Source organism: Hemiscyllium ocellatum, chromosome 23, assembly GCF_020745735.1.
Source record: "Hemiscyllium ocellatum isolate sHemOce1 chromosome 23, sHemOce1.pat.X.cur, whole genome shotgun sequence".
Lineage (NCBI taxonomy): Eukaryota > Metazoa > Chordata > Chondrichthyes > Orectolobiformes > Hemiscylliidae > Hemiscyllium > Hemiscyllium ocellatum.
In genome coordinates, this window is record NC_083423.1 from 19,443,603 (window position 1) to 19,463,666 (window position 20,064).

A 20,064-nucleotide genomic window follows, 5' to 3' on the forward strand; every position below is an offset into this window, starting at 1 on the left:
CAACCAAAAGACTATTTCAGATGAGAGGAATTTGCCTTTATTGCAAGCCTTCGAGGATTTTATTTTGTTTTGTTTTGAAATTGTGGCTCTATGTTTGCTTAACATCAAAGTTGAGGTCAAGACCGCAACTGAGATCGTGAGCAGATATTTTGAGACCACAAGTGCCAAGGGATCAATGGCCACTGTAGAGCTCTTACTGAGTTATAATAAACACGTCTCCACTTTGAGTAAAAAATGAGGTCTGCAGATGCTGGAGATCACAGCTGAAAATGTGTTGCTGGTCAAAGCACAGCAGGCCAGGCAGCATCTCAGGAATAGGGAATTCGACGTTTCGAGCATAAGCTGATGAAGGGCTTATGCTCGAAACGTCGAATTCCCTATTCCTGAGATGCTGCCTGGCCTGCTGTGCTTTGACCAGCAACACATTTTCAGCTGACGTCTCCACTTTGACTCCACTAACCTCCACTCTCCCAGATGTCCCCTCCCAACCCATTTTGTGTTCTAAGATCTCACTAGAAGGGTTGCAACGATTTTCACGTCTCGAAATGGAGTCTCATTGGAAAAAATTGGGAACAGCTAGCTTAATATAAATTTACCAGTCCCAAACTAGGACTGATAAACCAAACTTTTGTTCAATTTGTTTGTAGATATGTTCACGGATTATTCACCAGATAAAGATGAGGACTAATTACCTGCAATATTAAAACAACCTCAGGCACCAACAGACATAGATCATGAATGTCTGTTGGCTGAAACAGGCCATAGAAAGCGTCTACATGCACATATGCCATTGACCTTACCAGGCTGGGATGAGGGCCCTCAAAAGTGTTGGAGCAAGTAGGATGGGTGCTTTCTGCAGCTGAAGGGATCACGGGTGTGCCTGTTACGTCTTGTCCTATCCACTTCTCCACTCGCCCTTGACCATATGCTAAAGACCAACAATAAAATGTCTGTCATTGTATGCACAAACAGAACCAGTGATGTCAATTGGCCACAATACACACTGCCTGCCATGTGGATGCATTGATCCACTTGGTGGTTGCATTCACATAAACAAATCTGAAAGATTTAGCAATTGTTTTTTTCAGGCATACAAAGCTAAAATTCTCTCTCATCGCTGAACACTAGACCGTGAAATGCTCATATATTCAATATCTTAGTTATTTGCTAATTAGGGTATCTATCTTAAATTTTTATCACAACAGGAGGGAATTGCTGTTATCTTGTTAACGTTCTAGATTGCTGTACAAGTTGGCGATTCCATTGAGCAAGAATTAAGGATTCTCTGGCACAGTCTGAGTTTTAAATTTGTGCTCTAGTTATTGAAGAATAGTGGCTCAGTTTATCTTGAGGGTAGTTACATTTTTTTGCTGGTATTGGATATGTTCTTCACTTTTGAGGTAATGCAAATGAGTTGGAGCTTTTGATGCAGAGGAAACTATCCCTGATTAACATGAAATGCTCTGCCACGTTTGTATTCTTGACTCCAATTTGGCTTAATAAAATTTTCTTTGCAATTAAAAAGAAGCTCTAAGATCAGAACAATTTAAATTAATCCATAGATCACAAGCTCCAGATGACTTGTTGAATAGGGTTTTGTGTGCTGCTAATCTATGCAAATCATCCCATGTTCAATGACTGATATATTTTGAGTTAGCTAATGTGAATTGCGGCAGCAATTAGCACCTCTCTGTTAGCTGCAGTGCACCTACACAAAACAAGAAAAACTAGGTATCTGGTAGCAAAGAGTAATCAAAGCCCAGCCCGACCCTGTAAAGGAGGACAAAATTAATAATAAACATGATCAGAATTTTTGGGATGATGTCAAGACCTGGAAGAGGATGCAGAGGAAATTTAGTACGAGTGCGCTACGGGCATGAAGGACTTGCATGGATAGGTTAGAAAGGATAGTGTTTTTTACAGTAAATAAATTTTAATGGTGACTGAATGAGAGGTGTTCAAAACCATGAAAGGTTTTGTTGAGTAAATATAGAGAAGCTATTTTCACTTGGAGTTGCATTGACAATCAGTGGTCATTAATGTCTGAAAGTCATTAGCAAAAGAACTAGAGGGGACATAAAGAACAAAGTGTTTACCATGAGCTATTATAATCTGAATTGCTATCTTTCAAAAAGGAAAGGGATAATTATTTGAAGGATTTAATGTATGCAGGCTTATTGGAAAAGAACAGAGGAACTAATTGACTATTTCTTCAAAATCTGGCTCAGGACCTGTATTGTATCATTCTTTGATTTTTGGAATGGGACTTTCAAGATACTTGAGCTGATTTGAAGTATGTGGAACACCAATATGTCTCCATTCAATAGTGCTCAGTGGTTTTACTGACCTGAGCCATTAGAATTGACAGAGTCTATTTTGTCAATCAAGCTTATTCCAATATTTTCCTGCATAGAAATTACACATATCAACAATTTTTACCCTTTTTGAGACCATAGATTTCAAATAGATTATTTCTTCTGTTCTTCAACTAATTATGATTTCAGCTGCTTTGCAGTTGTATGCACTTATTTTGAAATTAAACTGAGAATGCAGATAATTTTGCATGATTTTGACTGAAGGCATTGTGGTTGCATTTTCCCTCTTGCTGATTTTGATTTCCACATAAATAATGTTGAAAAATGACAGTTTTTCTCTTTCAAAGAAAAGGAAATGCAATTTTCCAAGATAAATGTTGTTAGTTTGAATTTTATTCGCATGTTAGAAACAGGGTTGTTCCTTCAAACTTTCTCAAGGTGATTCATATGTTACTCATTGAGTATTCCTCTCTGTTACTTCATTTTTCTGTGCAACTCTTGTTGGAATGCTGTACAACTGTGGTGAGGTGTTAATTAAGGTGCCAGTGTGAAAATCTAAACCTAATTATCCTTTGTCCTGTTCTTGCTTGCAGGCACTCAACTGGAAAAATTAATGGAGAGTATGAGGAGTGAGATAGCGGCTCATCCACCTATGGAAGGCTCCTACACACCCCGCCGTGGAGACTACTGTATCGCAAAGTTCATCGACGGAGAATGGTAAAAAAAACACATTGCATCAAGGTCACTTCTTTGTTCTTGAGTAAAAAGAGCAAAGCAGATAATTTCTTCTGCCAGGATGTAATTTCCTGAAAGCAAGATAGAATAGATTTATCATCAATCCCTTTAACAATAGTTATAGGAATGTTATTTAATTGAAGTCTCTTGTGCCCTGTCTGGTAGGTTGCAGTATAAGGACAACTGTAACCTATCAATCTAAGACATGTGAACTAATTGCACGTTTGCTGCAATTGCCTTTTCAATCTGCTACAAGACTTCCTTAACATTGAACAATACAGCACAGTACAGGCCCTTTGGCCCTCGGTGTTGTGATAATCTTTTATCCTACTCTAAGATCAAACTAACCTACATACCGTACATTTTACTACCATCCAATTGCCTATCCAAGAGTCGCTTAAATGTGCCTAACATATCTGATTCTACTACCACTGCTAGCAGTGCATTCCATGCACCCACCACACCCCCCACCAACCCAACCTCCACCCCCGGCACCTTCCCCTGCAACCGCAGGAAATGTAAAACTTGCGCCCACACCTCCACACTCACTTCCCTCCAAGGCCCCAAGGGATCCTTCCATATCCGCCACAAGTTCACCTGTACCTCCACGCACATCATCTATTGCATCCGCTGCACCCGATGTGGCCTCCTCTATATTGGTGAGACAGGCCGCTTACTTGCGGAACGCTTCAGAGAACACCTCCAGGCCGCCCGAACCAACCAACCCAATCACCCCGTGGCTCAACACTTTAACTCTCCCTCCCACTCCACCGAGGACATGCAGGTCCTTGGACTCCTCCACCGGCAGAACACAACTACACGACGGCTGGAGGAGGAGCGCCTCATCTTCCGCCTGGGAACCCTCCAACCACAAGGGATGAATTCAGATTTCTCCAGTTTCCTCATTTCCCCTCCCCCCACCTTGTCTCAGTCGGTTCCCTCAACTCAGCACCGCCCTCCTAACCTGCAATCCTCTTCCTGACCTCTCCGCCCCCACCCCACTCCGGCCTATCACCCTCACCTTGACCTCCTTCCACCTATCCCACCTCCATCGCCCCTCCCCCTAGTCCCTCCTCCCTACCTTTTATCTTAGCCTGCTTGGCTCTCTCTCTCTTATTCCTGATGAAGGGCTTATGCTCGAAACGTCGAATTCTCTATTCCTGAGATGCTGCCTGGCCTGCTGTGCTTTGACCAGCAACACATTTGCAGCTGTGATCTCCAGCATCTGCAGACCTCATTTTTTACTCTGTGTAAAGAGCCTACCTCTGAGATCTCTCCTAAATCTTCCTACAATCACCTTAAAATGATGGCGCCCCCCCCCACCCAATGATAGCCCTTTCCACCCTGAGAAAAGTCTCTGGCTATCCATTCTATCTATGCCTCTCATCATCTTGTACACCTCTATCAAGTTACTGCTCATCCCCTTCACTCCAAGGAGAAAAGCCCGAGCTCTCTCAACCTTTCTTTATAAGACATGTCTTCCAGTCCAGGCAGCATCTTGGTAAATCTCATCTGCACCCTCTCGAAAACTTCCACGTCCTTCCTATAACACCATATTCCATTGTTGTTTTATAGAGCTGCAACATTACCTCGCATGTCTTAAACTCAAACCCCCTGCTAACAAAAGCCAACACACCATAAACCGCCTTAACAATCCTCTCAACTTAGGTGGCAAATTTGAGGGATCTATTAATGTGGAACCCAAGATTCTCTATTCTTCCACACTGCCAGGAATCCTGCCTTTAACCCTATGATCTGCATTCAAGTTTGACCTTAATCCCAGAGGCTTTGTCAAAACCTGCATGTATACAGACTTACTGTGACACTTTAACCACCATTTGTGCCCAGTGTGATGGTGAAATGACCCCAATACAAACGGGATAATTATGACACATTTAATACCGCCCCTTTAACATTGTAATATGCCCCAAGGCATATCACCAGCGTGTTTTCAGATAAAATTTGGCACCAATCTATGTCAGAATTAGTGGGCGGCACGGTGGCACAGTGGTTAGCACTGCTGCCTCACAGCGCCTGAAGACCCGGGTTCAATTCCCGACTCAGGCGACTGACTGTGTGGAGTTTGCACGTTCTCCCCGTGTCTGCGTGGGTTTCCTCCGGGTGCTCCGGTTTCCTCCCACAGTCCAAAGATGTGCGGGTCAGGTGAATTGGCCATGCTAAATTGCCCGTAGTGTTAGGTAAGGGGTAATGTAGGGGTATGGGTGGGTTTCGCTTCGGCGGGTCGGTGTGGACTTGTTGGGCCGAAGGGCCTGTTTCCACACTGTAAGTCTAATCTAAATCTAAATATCGAAGGATCAGTTACGTAGGTTTTGAAGAGAAGTTAAAGGCAAAGAGGTAAATGACTAGGAAGAACAGCAGCCAGTTGGTGTCCAGTAAGGTTCCGTCAACAGCAATGTAATGACTATTTAATTTTTTCAATGATATTAATTGAGAGAAAAATTTTAGACCAGGCCAACACAGCTAATTACATAGGCAGCCAAAGACATGGCTGTCAATGATAAGAGAATTTGTCCGTATTGGGCTGTTGCCACCTAAAATACAAAGCTTGCATAACATATGTTTACTCACTCCAAGAAAGCCAAATTATAATTTTTTTTGCATCTGTCTTTTTATAGTAAAATTGTAGTTTTATTCCCTTAGCTGCATGTAACGAGTCACAGGAGTCAGCAACCCGTGTCCAACATGTGACCTGTATAAACACCGCCTATAGATAGATGGTACAAAGACTGCAAATGTGAACAAAGAATGCCATGATCATTAATACGTCGCAGAAATCATCAGCTAGTCTGTTCTTATAAAATACAAAGGCACAAAATGGAGAAACAGGCTGGCTCCCCTGATCCTGGTGCTGCCATTCCCCTCTGTGCTCTTAAATTTTGACTGTACTCCCACTCAGACTGTGCCTGTCTCCTTGCCTCCCCAGCACCCTCGTCAATAGCACAGGCAATGATGCTAACAACAGTGCAGGTACAATACAATAATGTAATCAAGCATTTGCAGTTGATTAGTGAGGCCTGCTCTGTCGCAGCCTGCTGACATCAATGTCCATGTCTAAACATGCACTGTAGCATTTACATCGTGGATAATTCCCCCATATTTCTTTTTTTTATATTCATTCATGAAATGTGGAAATTGCTGAATATATTACCCATCACAAATTACCCTTGAGAACGTGGTAGAGAATAATTATCTTGAACCACTGCAATTCATGTAGTGTAGGTACACCAAAATGCTGTTATAAAGGGAATGCCAGGATTTTGATCCAGCAACACTGGAGGGACAGCAATACGATTCTTTGAAGTGAACTTACAGGAGTGATGTTCCCAACATCTGCTCTATAGTCCTTCCAGGTCATAGAATCCCTACAAGGTGGAAGTGGGCCATTCAGCCCATCGAGTCCAACCAGCCCATCCAGACCCCTCCCCCCATCCTTCTGACCTTGCATTTCATATGGCATTTCCATGCACATCCCTCGACACTCTAGGCAATGTAGTATGGTCAGTTCACCTGAGCTGCACATCTTTGGACTGTGGGAGACAACCAGAGCATCCAGAGGAAATCTACACAGACAATGGGGGTACATGCAAACTCCACACTTAGTGGTTGAAATTGCAGAATTAAAAGGTGCTTCAAAGGAGCAATGGTGAGTTGCTGCAGTGTATCATGTCACTGCCTGCTACTGTACACCAGCAGTAGGGGAAGTAAATGTTTAAATGGGAAATGGTATGCTAGATAGTGGGCTGTTTTATTCTAGATGGCATCACGCTGCTGGAATTTTGTTGGAGCTGCACCCATCCAGGCAAATGAAGAGTACTCCATCACACTCTTGGCTTATACCTTGCAGACAGGCATGGAGGAGACGGGAGTTAAGTGTACACTGAATTCTCTGCCTTGAACATATCATATATTGACAGTATTTATATTGCTGGTCCAGTTCAGTTTCTGGTCAATGCGAATTCCAGGATATTGCTGACTGGCCATTCAATGATGGTAGTGCCATTGAATATCATGGGGAGATGGTTGCATTCTCTCATTCAGGAGATGGTCATTGCCTGGCATTTGTGTGGCGTGAATGATACTTGTCATCCCAAGCCAGGTTTTGCTGTGCATGAACATTGTCCAGTTTGGTATATGAGGAGTCACAAATGGTGATAAATATTTTTGCAGTCATTAAAAACATTCTCACTTCTGATCTTACGTTGGAAGGAAGGTCATTGATGAAGCAGCTGAAGATAGCAGCAGCCAGTAACTAGCCTGAATAACATCTACAGTGGTGTGCTGAAACAAAGTTACCATCTGTTTTACCAGGGTTTCTTGATGTGCAATTGTCTTGATATCAAAAACAGTGTCACCTCATCTCTGGAATTCAGTTATTATATCCATGTTTGGACGAAGGCTGTATAGTAAATAATTCAGGAACTGAGCCACAGTGAGCAGGTAATTGCTGACTAAGTGCCACATCATTGCACTATCGACAATCCCTTCTATCATTTTGCTGATGATCAAGATACATTAATGGGGAGGTAAATGGCTAGGTTATGTTTGTTTTTTGAACGGGGCAAATGTGTGAAATTTTCTACGTTGTCAGGTAATGCGCATGTACTTTAAATTGCTTGGTTGGGGCGTGGTTAGTTCTGGAGCACAATTTGTTGAAAATGTACTTAAAAAAGCAGCCAGGCTCATTATGTTCTCTTTCCCTGTCTCTTCTGCACCTATTCCTGACATTTTTAATTGCATTGTGAACTTTCTATCTCACTATGTTGTGATATGAGCGAGGGTCTTTTCCACCTTTCAGGGCCTTATCATTGCACTATCCATTTCTATTCTTCTATTTTAACTACATCTAGACCTCCATGGTATGTCCTGTTTACAGATGAATTTGCCTAATGATAATACTTATCTATAAATTCAATCCTAATAAACCCCTGGGATCACTACGGTAACCAAGAGATGCTGTTAAACATGTCAGTCTCCCCTTTGTTAGAAATAATGGCTCAGTCCCAAAAATATGTTACCCTTTGTAGGTTGACAGCATTCTTTACAACTGAAGCTGTTGTTTTTAGTATGAGCTCTGTGCTAAACTGTAACAAAAATATTTTTAAGGTGAGATGTGCAAGCATCCCAATCACCGTGGGCGGCACAGTGGCTCAGTGGTTAGCACTGCTTCCTCACAGCGCCAGGATTTGATTCCAACCTCTGGTGACTGTGCAAACTCCACACAGACATTCTCCCCAGGTCTGCGTGTATTTCCTTCAGGTGAATCGGTCATGCTAAATTGCCCATCATGTTAGATCCATTAGTCAGAAGTAAATATAGGGTAGGGTGGGTTATTGTTTGGAGGGTCGGTCTGGACTGGTTGGGTCAAAGGGCCTGTTTCCATACTGGAGGGAATCTAATCTAATCTAATCTATCACAAGCCTGCAGAAATCAAAAGCAAACTGTCATTCTTTGCTGGAAATCAGAAATAGAACAGAAAATACTTGAAATGCTCAGCAGGAGAGTTGAGATCAGTGGAAAGAGAAACAAGATTGATATTTTGGATTCATTACCCTTCGTAAGAATTGGAAAAAATTAACAATGTTAATAGGTTTTAAGGAATGAAAGTACGGAAGATAGTGAAAGAGCAAAAGGAATAGTCATCCATACTATGACAGTTCTGGGGAATTTCTTGTCTGCCAGAGGGGAAGGTGGGGGTTGAAAAGCATACTGCTGGAAAAGTACGGGAATGTGAAGGGTTATGCCAGAAATGTCAACTCTCCTGCTCCTTTGATGCTGCCTGACCTGCTGTGTTTTTCCAGCAACACACTTTTTGATTCTGACTCTCCAGCATCTGCAGTCCTCACTTTCACTCAAATGAGATGGTGGCCTCAGCCTCATCGTCTATAAATGTGCTGGAGGCAGAAACCTACATTGGTGGAAATGCACCTGTATTGACCACAAACTCTAAAGTGGAGCTCAATTGATTTTTTTCAGCTGGTGTAGTCACAGTAGACATATAGCTCCTTTTGAGGTGTTACCTTTGTTTTTTCTTGGGTATGATGGATAATTATTTTGGATTCTTTTTGATGACCACACAACACAATGCCTAAAGTTAATAAGTGTTAACCTTGGCTTAATAATAGTAGTCCCAGCTCTGTGTCAGAAGATTCTTGATACAATCCCCACTCAAACATTGAGCACGTATCTCAGACAGCACTTGAATGCGATATTCTAGGATTGTTGCACTGTTGGATGTCCTGTGTTACAGATAAGATATGAAGCTAAGGTGCCACTTAACTTCTGAGGTGATGTGAAATAATCCATGGTACCTTTTTAATGAAATAGAAGATAGTTCTATCCCTGTCCAAGCCACCATTTATTCCTCAAAAAGATTATCTGGTCATTTGCCTTGTTGTTTGTGGAAACTTCCTGTGCATAACCTCGTGGTTATAAAAGCAAAATACTGTAGATGCTAGAAATCTGAAGCAAGCACAGAGAATACTGGGAAACTTCAGCACATCTGACAGCACATGTGAAAAAAGAAAGTTAACGTACTGAATCTAGTGTGACTTCTTCAAAGGTGCTGGTTAAATTTCTCTATACTATACTGTAACAGCAAGTACATTTGCAAAGCAGCAATATGTGGGGCTGAAGACAGGTGCTGTAAACAGAGGGTGATTTCACATGTTAATATCTGTTCAATGTAAAGTTATTGGTGTCATCCCTGATTAATTGTCAGGAGATGTATTAATTCCTTGCAATTTTAAGTTAATCACCATGCTTGCAATAGACCAATGGATTCCTTGAATCATTCATTCAACTGAAAACATTGTATGGAATGTTTATATGTTTGGAAGCTAAATTTGCATAAACAAACATTGAATCTCCCCCTTATTGGATTTTAAATTTTCAGTGAGAAGTGCAGACTACCTGCAGGATCTGTCATGTCCAGACAACGAAATACACTTAAGGAGTGTGGATGGCTAGCAGTGAAAGTAATTTGTTAGATCAGTCATGACATGACATCAGGATTAAGAGGCATGCTTTTATTCTTGTATTACAGTCACTTCAAAGAACCAAAAACAAGACAGTGCAGGAGCAGGGCCCTTTTGGCCCATCAAGACTGTACCAACACATGATGTCTTTCTAAACTAAAAACCTTTTGCCTCTTTGCAATCTGTAATCCCTGTCTATTTATGTATCTGCTAAGATACCTTTTAAATATTGCTATTGTATCTGCTCCACCATCACCTCTTGCAGTGCATTCCAGGCATTTACCATACTCTGGGGGGGGGGGACAAAAAACAACTTGCCTTTCATCTCCTTTAAATTCCATTCCCCCCCACCCACCTTTTTGCCTTAAACCTATGTCCCCTAGTAATCAACATTTCTATTTTGGGAAAAATATCTCTGAATACTGGGAAAAGACCCTCTCATAATTTTGTAGTCTTCTGTCAGGTTGGCCTGTTCAAGTGAAAACAAACAAAGTTGTCCAATATCTCCTCTTAGCTAATACCATCCAAATTAGGCAACATCCTGGCAAACTGTTCCTGTATCTTCTACAAAGCCTCCATATCCTTCTGGTAGTATTGCGACCAAAACTGCACAAAATATTCCAAATGTGGCCAAAATAAAGTTCTATACAGCTAGAATATGACTTGCCAACTTTAATGCTCTATCCCCCAAATAGTAAAGGTAGACATGCAATATGACTTCTTGATCATTTTATCCACTTAGGTTCCCACTTTCAAGGCACTGTAGACCTGTACAGCTAGATCCTTCTGTTTGTGAATGCTTCTAATGATCTTGCCATTTATTGTTGATTTCTCTTGTGCATTCAATCTTCCAAAATGCATCACCTTATGTTTTTCCAGATTAAACTCCATCTGTCACTTCTCCACCCAAGTCTCCAACCTATCTGAAATAACTCCACAGAAGCCAGCATCCTGTCATCAAATCACCCTTCATTTACACATGCATAGCACTTGATACCACTCTGTTTCCTCAGAGAGAACTCTTAGAGTGACTAGCACCTCTGGCACTCTTTGTTTATATCTGTCAGCCAGGATTCCCTACCTGAACTAGGTCAATAGCCCCAATCAGGGAACTCCGATTCTATGATGTTTACCGGCTAACCTCATTACAATCACTACACTACACTATTTATACCCTGCTGTATCCACTGACGATCCTCCTCTCTGTTCACAGCTTCCTCAAACTTAGTGTCGTACACAAGCTTACTAATCAGGCCACCTACGTTCTGCTCCAAACTATTTACATATATTACAAATAACAGGTAACAACTCTGATCTCTGTGGAACACCACAAGTCACAAATCTTCAATCAGAGAAAAACCCTTCTACCAGTAATCTCTGTCTTGTATTACTAAGCTACTTCTGTATCCATCTTACTGTGGATCTCATGTGACTTGATCTTTTGTATTACATTGCCATAAAGAACTTTGTCATAGACCTTACAAAAGTCTGTATAGACAACATCTACTGCCCTGCCCTCATCATTTTTGTCACTTCCTCAAAAAACTCCAAATAAAGTTTGTGAGGCACAACCTTCCCTACACAAAGCCATGCCATCTATCACTAAGAGATCCATACTTTTCCAAATCTGAGGAAGTACTATCCCTCAGAATCTTGTGCAGTAATTTTCTCACCTGCCTCCCTCAGCAATCTAGGACAAATTCCTTCAAGTCTTGGGGACATGTCTACCTTAATACTTTTCAAAACACCCAACATCTTTTCTCCATTTATATTGACATGCCCTAGAATATCAACATAGCCCTCCCAAGACTCACCATCCACCATGTCCAAATCCTTTTGAATACTGATATAAGGTATTCCTTAAGGACCTCATCCACTTCCTCTGGTTCCACACAAGTTCCCTGCTTTTTCCTTTCCACAGCCAACCTCTTGCTCCTTACATATGTATAAAATGCCTTGGGATTTTTCTTAATCTGTTGCCAGAGATATTCCATGGCCCTTTTAGCCTCCTAATTACTACTTTGAATTCTTTTCAGCTAGCTTTGTATTCTTTGAGGGTTCCGTCTGTCATCAGTTTCCTACATTTTAAGTATGCTTCCTTTTCCTTTTTGACTAAGCTCTGAACTTTTCTTGTCATCCAAGGTTCCCAATCTTGCTATTCTTGACCCTATTTTCACAAGAACATAGTGGTCCTGAACTCTAATCAAATGGCCTTTAAAGGATTCCCATATGCCAGATGTGGATTTACCATCAAATAGCCTCCCCAATCTACATTTCCCAGTTCCTGCATAATGATATGGTAGTTAGTCATCCCTCAGTTTAGTATTTTCACCCAAGGGAGGCACTTATCCTTATCTGTAAGTAACTTAAAATTTAGAGAATTGAAGAATCCCTACAGCATGGAAGCAGGCTATTTGGCCATTGAGTCCACACCAAACCTCTGAAGAGTATCCCACACCCTACCCTATCCTCGTAACTGCATTTCCCATCACTAATCCATCAAACTTGCACATCTTTGGACTTTGGGAGGAAACTGGAGCACCTGGAGGAGACCAACACACAGTTGTCCAAAAGTGGGATTGCACCTCAGTCCCTGACACTGAGAGGCAACAGTACTAACCACTGAGTCACCATGCCACTCTGTCATTTATGGCACCTTCCTGAAATGTTCTCCCATTGAAACTTTGATAACCTGAGCAGGTTCCTTTCCAAATGCCAGGACTAGTATGGCCCTTTCCTTGTTGGGCTATTTACATATTGTTTCAAAAAAGAGCTTGAGGGATCCCCAATCAATATAGGGGAAGTTAAAACCATCCACCATAACAACCCAGTTGTTGCTTGGACTGACTTTAGTCTCAACTCTTCACCTCAAGTATTTAAGGAGAAAGTGAAGTATGCAGATGCTGGAGATCAGAGCTGAAAATGTGTTGCTGGAAAAGCGCAGCAGGTCAGGCAGCATCCAAGGAACAGGAAATTCGACGTTTCGGGCATAAGCCCTTCATCAGGAATCAGGATTCCTGATGAAGGGCTTATGCCCGAAATGTCGAATTTCCTGTTCCTTGGATGCTGCCTGACCTGCTGCGCTTTTCCAGCAACACATTTTCACCTCAAGTATTTATCCTACTGCTGCTATTCACACCCAGGTTTGCTTTCCTTCACTCTGTTGCTGCTGCTGTTACTACTTTGAATGACCTTGAAGTTTTTGAAAATAAAGCACAAGTGATCTGAATATTTCAAGAAAATTGGTCTACCTTTTCTGTTGGCCTACATTATTCCACCAAAAATCAGAGGTGCACATGGGGACCCTGTACAGCCCTCATCATACCACATTCTGAAGGAGTTGCCCAAGAAATTTAGTTTCCTGCAGGCAATTCCTCCATACCTGGAACCCTCAAAAGTTTACATTTAATTGCTGAAATTAATTAAATAGTTATTCAGGAAAAGTTATGCTACTCGTTACATAGTCTAACTCCCTAAGTAAGTAACAATTGAACTGACCACATATTTACCACAAACTCCCTCAACTATGCCTCTACCAGCCTCTTACATACCCAAAACCAAAACCCTCTGCCCTGGAATGGCTCCACACCTGATCACGAATTATCCACATACACCATAGGAGCCTCAATTCCTGATCTCTCAATATCTCAAAATTTAAATTATTTTCCCATTTCTTTATGGTTTCACTTTCCCAATGTCTGCAACTTATTTAAACCTAAAACATTTTCTTAGCATCCTTCAACCCCCTTTCCCTGATTTATGACCCCCAGTTGTATGGGCCCAAAGCTCTCAGTTACTTTATCTATCCCTTCTATTTTTCTATATTTGTCCTCTTTAAAATCAAACTCTGATCTTTTTTTTAGTTGCACTTCAAACAAAGCATTTTATTTTGTTCATGATCATTTATGTCTGATTATGCCTCTGTAGAGCATCTTTGGGTAGCTCTTCACACAAGTTATTATGGAACATCTCCCACCTGTTTTCACAAGAAAGATGGTCGAAGGTCTTTTTGACCACTTTGCTTGATTCATTCAAAAAGATTTTACATTGGAACATCCAAAAGTATCTTAAATAATTCTAATGTTTATCTCTGCATAGATACCTGTGGGCAAATAAAATTTTATACAGAAACGTGGAAGAGATTTTGTTTTTGACAACAGTTTAAAAAGATGTATCAGCAACATAAATTACAACTTATTAAAAAGTAAAAGGTCAGAGAGACTTGCATGTTCAAACAGAAGCTTTTATCAGTTTGAGTTCTGGTAACAAAACCTGGTGTACATTTAAGATATGCAGTGCTATAACGGGATTGGATGTTAGAATGGTATAAATGTAGGGTGCCTTTCTGAATGAGTTTAATACAAGCTTTCTCATCCATGCAGTAAAAACTTTTACGTAGAGTTAGCAGAAGCAATAGACAAATGGCAAAGACAAATGGCCTCTTTCTTTGCAGAAAAGAATTATACTCCTTCCAGTCCATAACTTTCTGTGTAGAAGAGCATGTTGAGATAAATGTGCATTATTGACTGGTAGTTATGCCACAGGTGATACTTTTCTGGTCCCATGGCCTGACAAAAATGGAAGCACATTATTGTGTTCAAGCACATGAGTTGAAGATTTGCTTTCATTAGGTCATTGGTTATGTTAGATTAATCCTGGAACCAAAACAGTTTAGATTGGCAGTAAAATTAAACTTCTTTTCAATTAAAAAAGATGAAACATGGAAGAATGAACACAGTAACTGGCACTACAGAAAATATACTAGGGAAACAAACAGGGCTAAATGCCAACAGGTCTCCTGTACTTAATGGGTTGCATCCTAGAATTTTAAAGGAAGTAGTGACAGAGCCAGTAGACGCACTATTCATAATCCTCTGAAAATTTGTTGATTTTGGAAAAGTCCTAGAGAATTGGAAAACTGACCATGTAACAACAAATTCAAAAAGGGAGAGAAACAACACGTAACTTATAGCTTTTTAGATTTTCATTTTGTGGAATGTGGGTATCGTTGGCTGGCCAGCATTTATTGCCCATCCATAGTTGCCCTTGAGAAGGTGTTGATGAGTTGCCTTCTTGAACCTCCTGCTATGGTTGACCCACAATACCATTAGGGAGGGAATTCCAGGATTTTGACCCAATGACAGTGAAGGAACGGTAATTAATTTCCAAGTCAGGACAGTGAATGGCTGAAAAGGGAACTTGGAGGCGGTGGTGTTCCCATATATCTCCTGCCCTTGTCCTTCTAGATGGAAATGGTCATGGGTTTGGAAGATGCTGTCCTGGGCAAATCAAGGATTTCCATCTGTCATTGGGAAAGTGTTTGAGTCTATCATAAATGACATAATTTAGTATTTAAAATCAAGCAGAGTATATGGCTTCACAAGGGGAAAATAATGACTGATAAATTTATTACATTACTTTGAAAAAGTAACAAGCAAGATAGGTAAAGGAGAACTAGTAGACATCGATTTCCAAAAGGTGTTCAGTAAGGTACTGTACATAAGGCAATTTAATAAGCGGAATCTCTGGTGTTGGGAGTAGAATATTAAAATGGATAGAGGTTAACTAACAGAAGACAAAGTTTGGGATAAAGTGGACATTTTCAAGATGGGGAATGCAAATAAAAGAGTATCAAAGCCAGGGATCAGTGCTGGGGCCAGTTATTTACAATATATTTACAAAACATACTAATGGAGTGAGGATGACACAATATACAGAGGAATATGAATAGGTTAAGCAAATGGAGAAAAATTTGGCAGATGGAATGTAATGTGGCTGTGAGGTTAGGCACGTTGGCAGGAAGAATTGAATATTATTTAAATGGGGAAAAAAAGACTGCAGAGAACTGCAGCACAGAGGGATTTGAGCATGAATCATAAAATGCTGGCATCCAAGTTCAGTGGATCATAAGAAAGGCAAATGGACTCCTACCCTTTATTTCAAAGGTAATGGAGTATAAAAAGAGGGAAATCTTGCAAAAAGACTGCACAAGACACCAGTCAAACCAGAGCTGGAATACTGTGGACTTATCTAAAAAATGATATTCTGCCATTGGAGGCAGTTCAGAGACCGTTTCCTAAGTTGATTCCTGGTCTGGAGCGATTTTTTTAAAGAGAGGTTGGCCTCAAGTTTAGGAGAATGAGAGGATACATTTTTGAAACTTAGAAGGTTCTTTCACAGATTGACAGTAAACATGGGGAGGTTGTTTTCCCCTTGTGCAGGAGCCTAGGACCAGAGAGCATAATCCCAAGGGGTCACCCATTTAAGGCAGATTGGAAGGATTTTTTTCTCTCACAGGAAGGTCAATCTGTAGAATGTTTTATACTGCAGAGAGTTGTAGAGGCTGAGGCATTAAGTATTTTCAGTGCTGAGGTGAACTGAGTTTGTTTTGATCAATTGGAAACTGAGCCTTATAGGAATAAGGCAGAAAAGTTAAACTGAGGATTGTCAGGATTAGCCTTGATCTCATTGTATAGTGAAGCAGACCCAGTGAGATGAATGCTGCAAATGTGTTGCTGGTCAAAGCACAGCAGGTTAGGCAGCATCTCAGGAATAGAGAATTCGACGTTTCGAGCATAAGCCCTTCATCAGGAATGCTGCCTAACCTGCTGTGCTTTGACCAGCAACACATTTGCAGCTGTGATCTCCAGCATCTGCAGACCTCATTTTTTACCCAGTGAGATGAATGGCCTATTTCTCCTCTTACATCTTACAGTCTTAAGAACGGGAGATCAAGAGTTAAAATCTTGAATGGTTTGAACAAGTTTCTATCTATAACTACACCAGGGTGGAAGAATTTCCCATTAGCAAAATGAGGGTTTAGTAAAAGGCTTATTTACAAAACAACTGAATAGTGTTTGAATTTAGTTAGGAATGACCATCAATACAGACAGCTAATGGGACTTTATGATTGCAGTTCTATTGGAACAGCGAGAACATTTTCTGTGGAAAGCATTGGTCACCATTTACTATTAATTACAGTCTTTGTCCTGAAGCTTTCTTTCCAATGTTCGAGATTTCTCCTGAAAGTTTTCGCTATATTTATTCATTTTCCTCAGGAGATTAATTAGAAAAATTAACTGAATGATGGACTGTGTGTTCTTTCCTCATTCATACATTACCACCTGCGGGGCTGACACTATTGACTATATGCATTAGTTTTGCCTGGTGCCCAAAATATCTTTTTGTGCCATTGTGGCTCAGACCTTATACCAACTAGCTGAGAGACTTTAATTCAGCACCATATGGAAGAAACACAAACCGATCAGGTTTAGGCAAAGTTTGGTCAACACAATTATTGATTTTTTTTTCCAGAGTGGTACAATACTGAAGAAAGTCTCTGTGCCTGTATCAATTATTTGAAATTACTGTTGATGTAGCTCACTCTTCAAGTATGAATTCAATTTCCTTTTGAAAATTACCGTGAAACCTATTCTAACAGACTCACCCGTGCATTCCAGATCACAAAAAATCACTCTTTAGGATAAAAAAGGTTTTGTTAATATTTCAGTTAATTTGTTACCTTGCACAGTTAGTTGTATTTATTCTATATCCCTCAACTGTGATTTACCTTTTGGATAAATTATTGATCACTCCCAATTTACAATGCAGTTAATTATACTCACTACAATTTGGTATCCTGTGCTAGGTCCTGGACCAACACACAGTTTTCTTAATATAACTGAAATATTTATACAGCTTTGAATTTCAGAATCCCTATGATCTTTGCAGACAGCTAAGTAGTTTTGAAATGATCGCTGCTGTGATGTAGGAGATGGTGCAGCCAATTTGCACTCAGCAAGCCTGCATAAACAGCGATGTGGTAATGATCAGATAACCGCTTTTGTGATATCGCCGAGAGGTAAATGAGCAGAAAACTCCTCTTGAAAACAGTGTCATAGAATATTTTATTCCAGCTAATAGGGCAGATGAGGACTGGTCTAATGTCTCATCTGAAAAATAGCACCTCTGATTAGCAGTTTGTGCTTCCTTTAGTTCAAGACCAACGTTCATTTATTACTAATGTTGCATACCTTCCTTGAGGAAGTGACATGTAGAATTCAACAACTTGGAAATCTGTTCTTGTGACTTTGTGTCACATTCCCAGAAGATTATCACATTTTTGCAATGTGGCCTGAAGGGATTACAGACTTGTCTGGCATGCTCAAATCAAGTTAATGACCAAATAGCAAGTTTTTTCATTGAGATGGCTAGAAGGGTGTTCATTCAGGGTATTATCCCTGAACTTTGGTATAATGATAACAGGAATATTGATGTGGGTTCATAGAATCCATACAGTATGGAAACAGGCCATTCGGCCCATTTAAACCACATTGACCCTCCAAACAGGACCCCCCCCCCCCCCCAAAATAACAACTCTATATTCCTGCATTTCCCATGGCTAATCCTCCTTCGTGCACACCCCTGGATATGATGGGCAGTTTAGCATTGCCCGTCCATCTAACCTGCACATCTTTGAACTGTGGGAGGAAACCAGAGCACCCGGACGAAACCCACACAGACATGGGGATAATGTGAAAACTCCATTCAGATAATCGCCCAAGGCCAGAATCGAACCCGTGATTCTGAGGCAGCATGCCATGATCAGAATCTGGCTTTGATACGCACTCAACTTGGGCCATCACCCATTTACTTGCTGTTGACTTGCAGGAACTGTATAGGGGAAGGAGAGGCAGCTGGATAATGAATAACTCTGATACCAGAGTTATTGCACAATGGATTGTGATGGGCACACTGTCACTGTGAAGCTTTCAAGTGTTAGAAGCTTCTAAATCTTCCAAACTAACTTCGCCAACATGTTTCATAATTTTCAGCTCTTTTCCTCTATGGTCATAGTTGTATGGTTAGTCAGCCACAGTGCACACAAAAGAGATAGACTGCAAACAAAACTGAACTCAGGAGGTTGTTGGAGTTCAAATATTTTACCCTGCTTCTGATTCCTCCCTTAAGTGTGTACTTTTCTGAAATGCTTATCAAATGTTGGATGATAACCTTCTGTGAAGAAATGATATTTGCTTTAGATCAATTATTGACTGACAGCAATTGTTAGAATCATCTTTTCAACCACAGTCAGATCTCAAAAACAACACTAGATTTTAACAAGTGTTGACTTACACAACTTCTCTGCGATGCTGGATTACTCAGGAGGACAGACATAATCCTGTAACATATTGCCTCTGAAGAATAGTGCATGTAGAAGTTATTAGATGTGCCAAGCTCTCACCCTTCCCTTAGGATCTGTAGAGATCAAATCCACTTTTCATCTACCAAACCTGTATTTTGTCCATTTTCGTATCAGAATATATTGACTGATTTTGCTTTCATTCTACCAGTTGGATTACTCAGATAATGCAGTCTGCCAATTAAACAATAGACACAGCTATTTATTTCTAGTTCACACTGAATTAGCAGGATCCCCTCAACGATTCACACCCTCTGCTCTCCACCCCACCCCACCAAGAAAAAAACACACACCCTTGATTACTGGAAAGTATGTGGGGTGCAGATGATCTTAATTATGATTCTCCTTTATATCATTGTTAAAGGTAGATTAAAACAAATGGCTCCTTTGCCAAGGTCCTTGAGGGCTATTGTTGCTGTGAAACCACCTGACCAGTTCCTCTAAGCACCTGAATCAAAAAAGAAAATTGCAATCTATTTTTACAATTTTGCGTTAAGCAAGAGAAACTGGGGCATTTCGTGGTTTACAACAGAGAGCTGTTCTTTGATTTGAAACTACAAGCATTAAATTCTGTCCATAGGCATTACATACAGAAAAAGGCCATTCATTCCAACTGCTCCATTATAACTTTGTAGATTGTGAAACTTTGTGCAATAATATGACTACCATATTTGCTAATAAAGCAAAAACTTCATCCATGTTTTATTGCCACCAAACTTTACTATTCCAAACTACTCTTCAATCCATATTCTATCTTGAACCTTCTGTAAAGTTAAGCTCATCCATATCCCTTCTGTCCAAATCCTAAATGGCATCT

The 20,064-nt window shown here is 40.6% G+C and overlaps 1 protein-coding gene across 1 annotated transcript in view; it reads left to right on the forward strand.

Moving 5' to 3' along the window:
* The window catches only part of snd1 (staphylococcal nuclease and tudor domain containing 1), an 845,795-nt gene that overhangs the window by 739,562 nt on the left and 86,169 nt on the right, over positions 1-20,064 (forward strand). Inside the window, exon 19 of the mRNA XM_060842752.1 lies at positions 2,909-3,032. Coding sequence (XP_060698735.1) covers positions 2,909-3,032 — 124 coding nt within the window. The remainder of the gene's footprint in view (positions 1-2,908; positions 3,033-20,064) is intronic.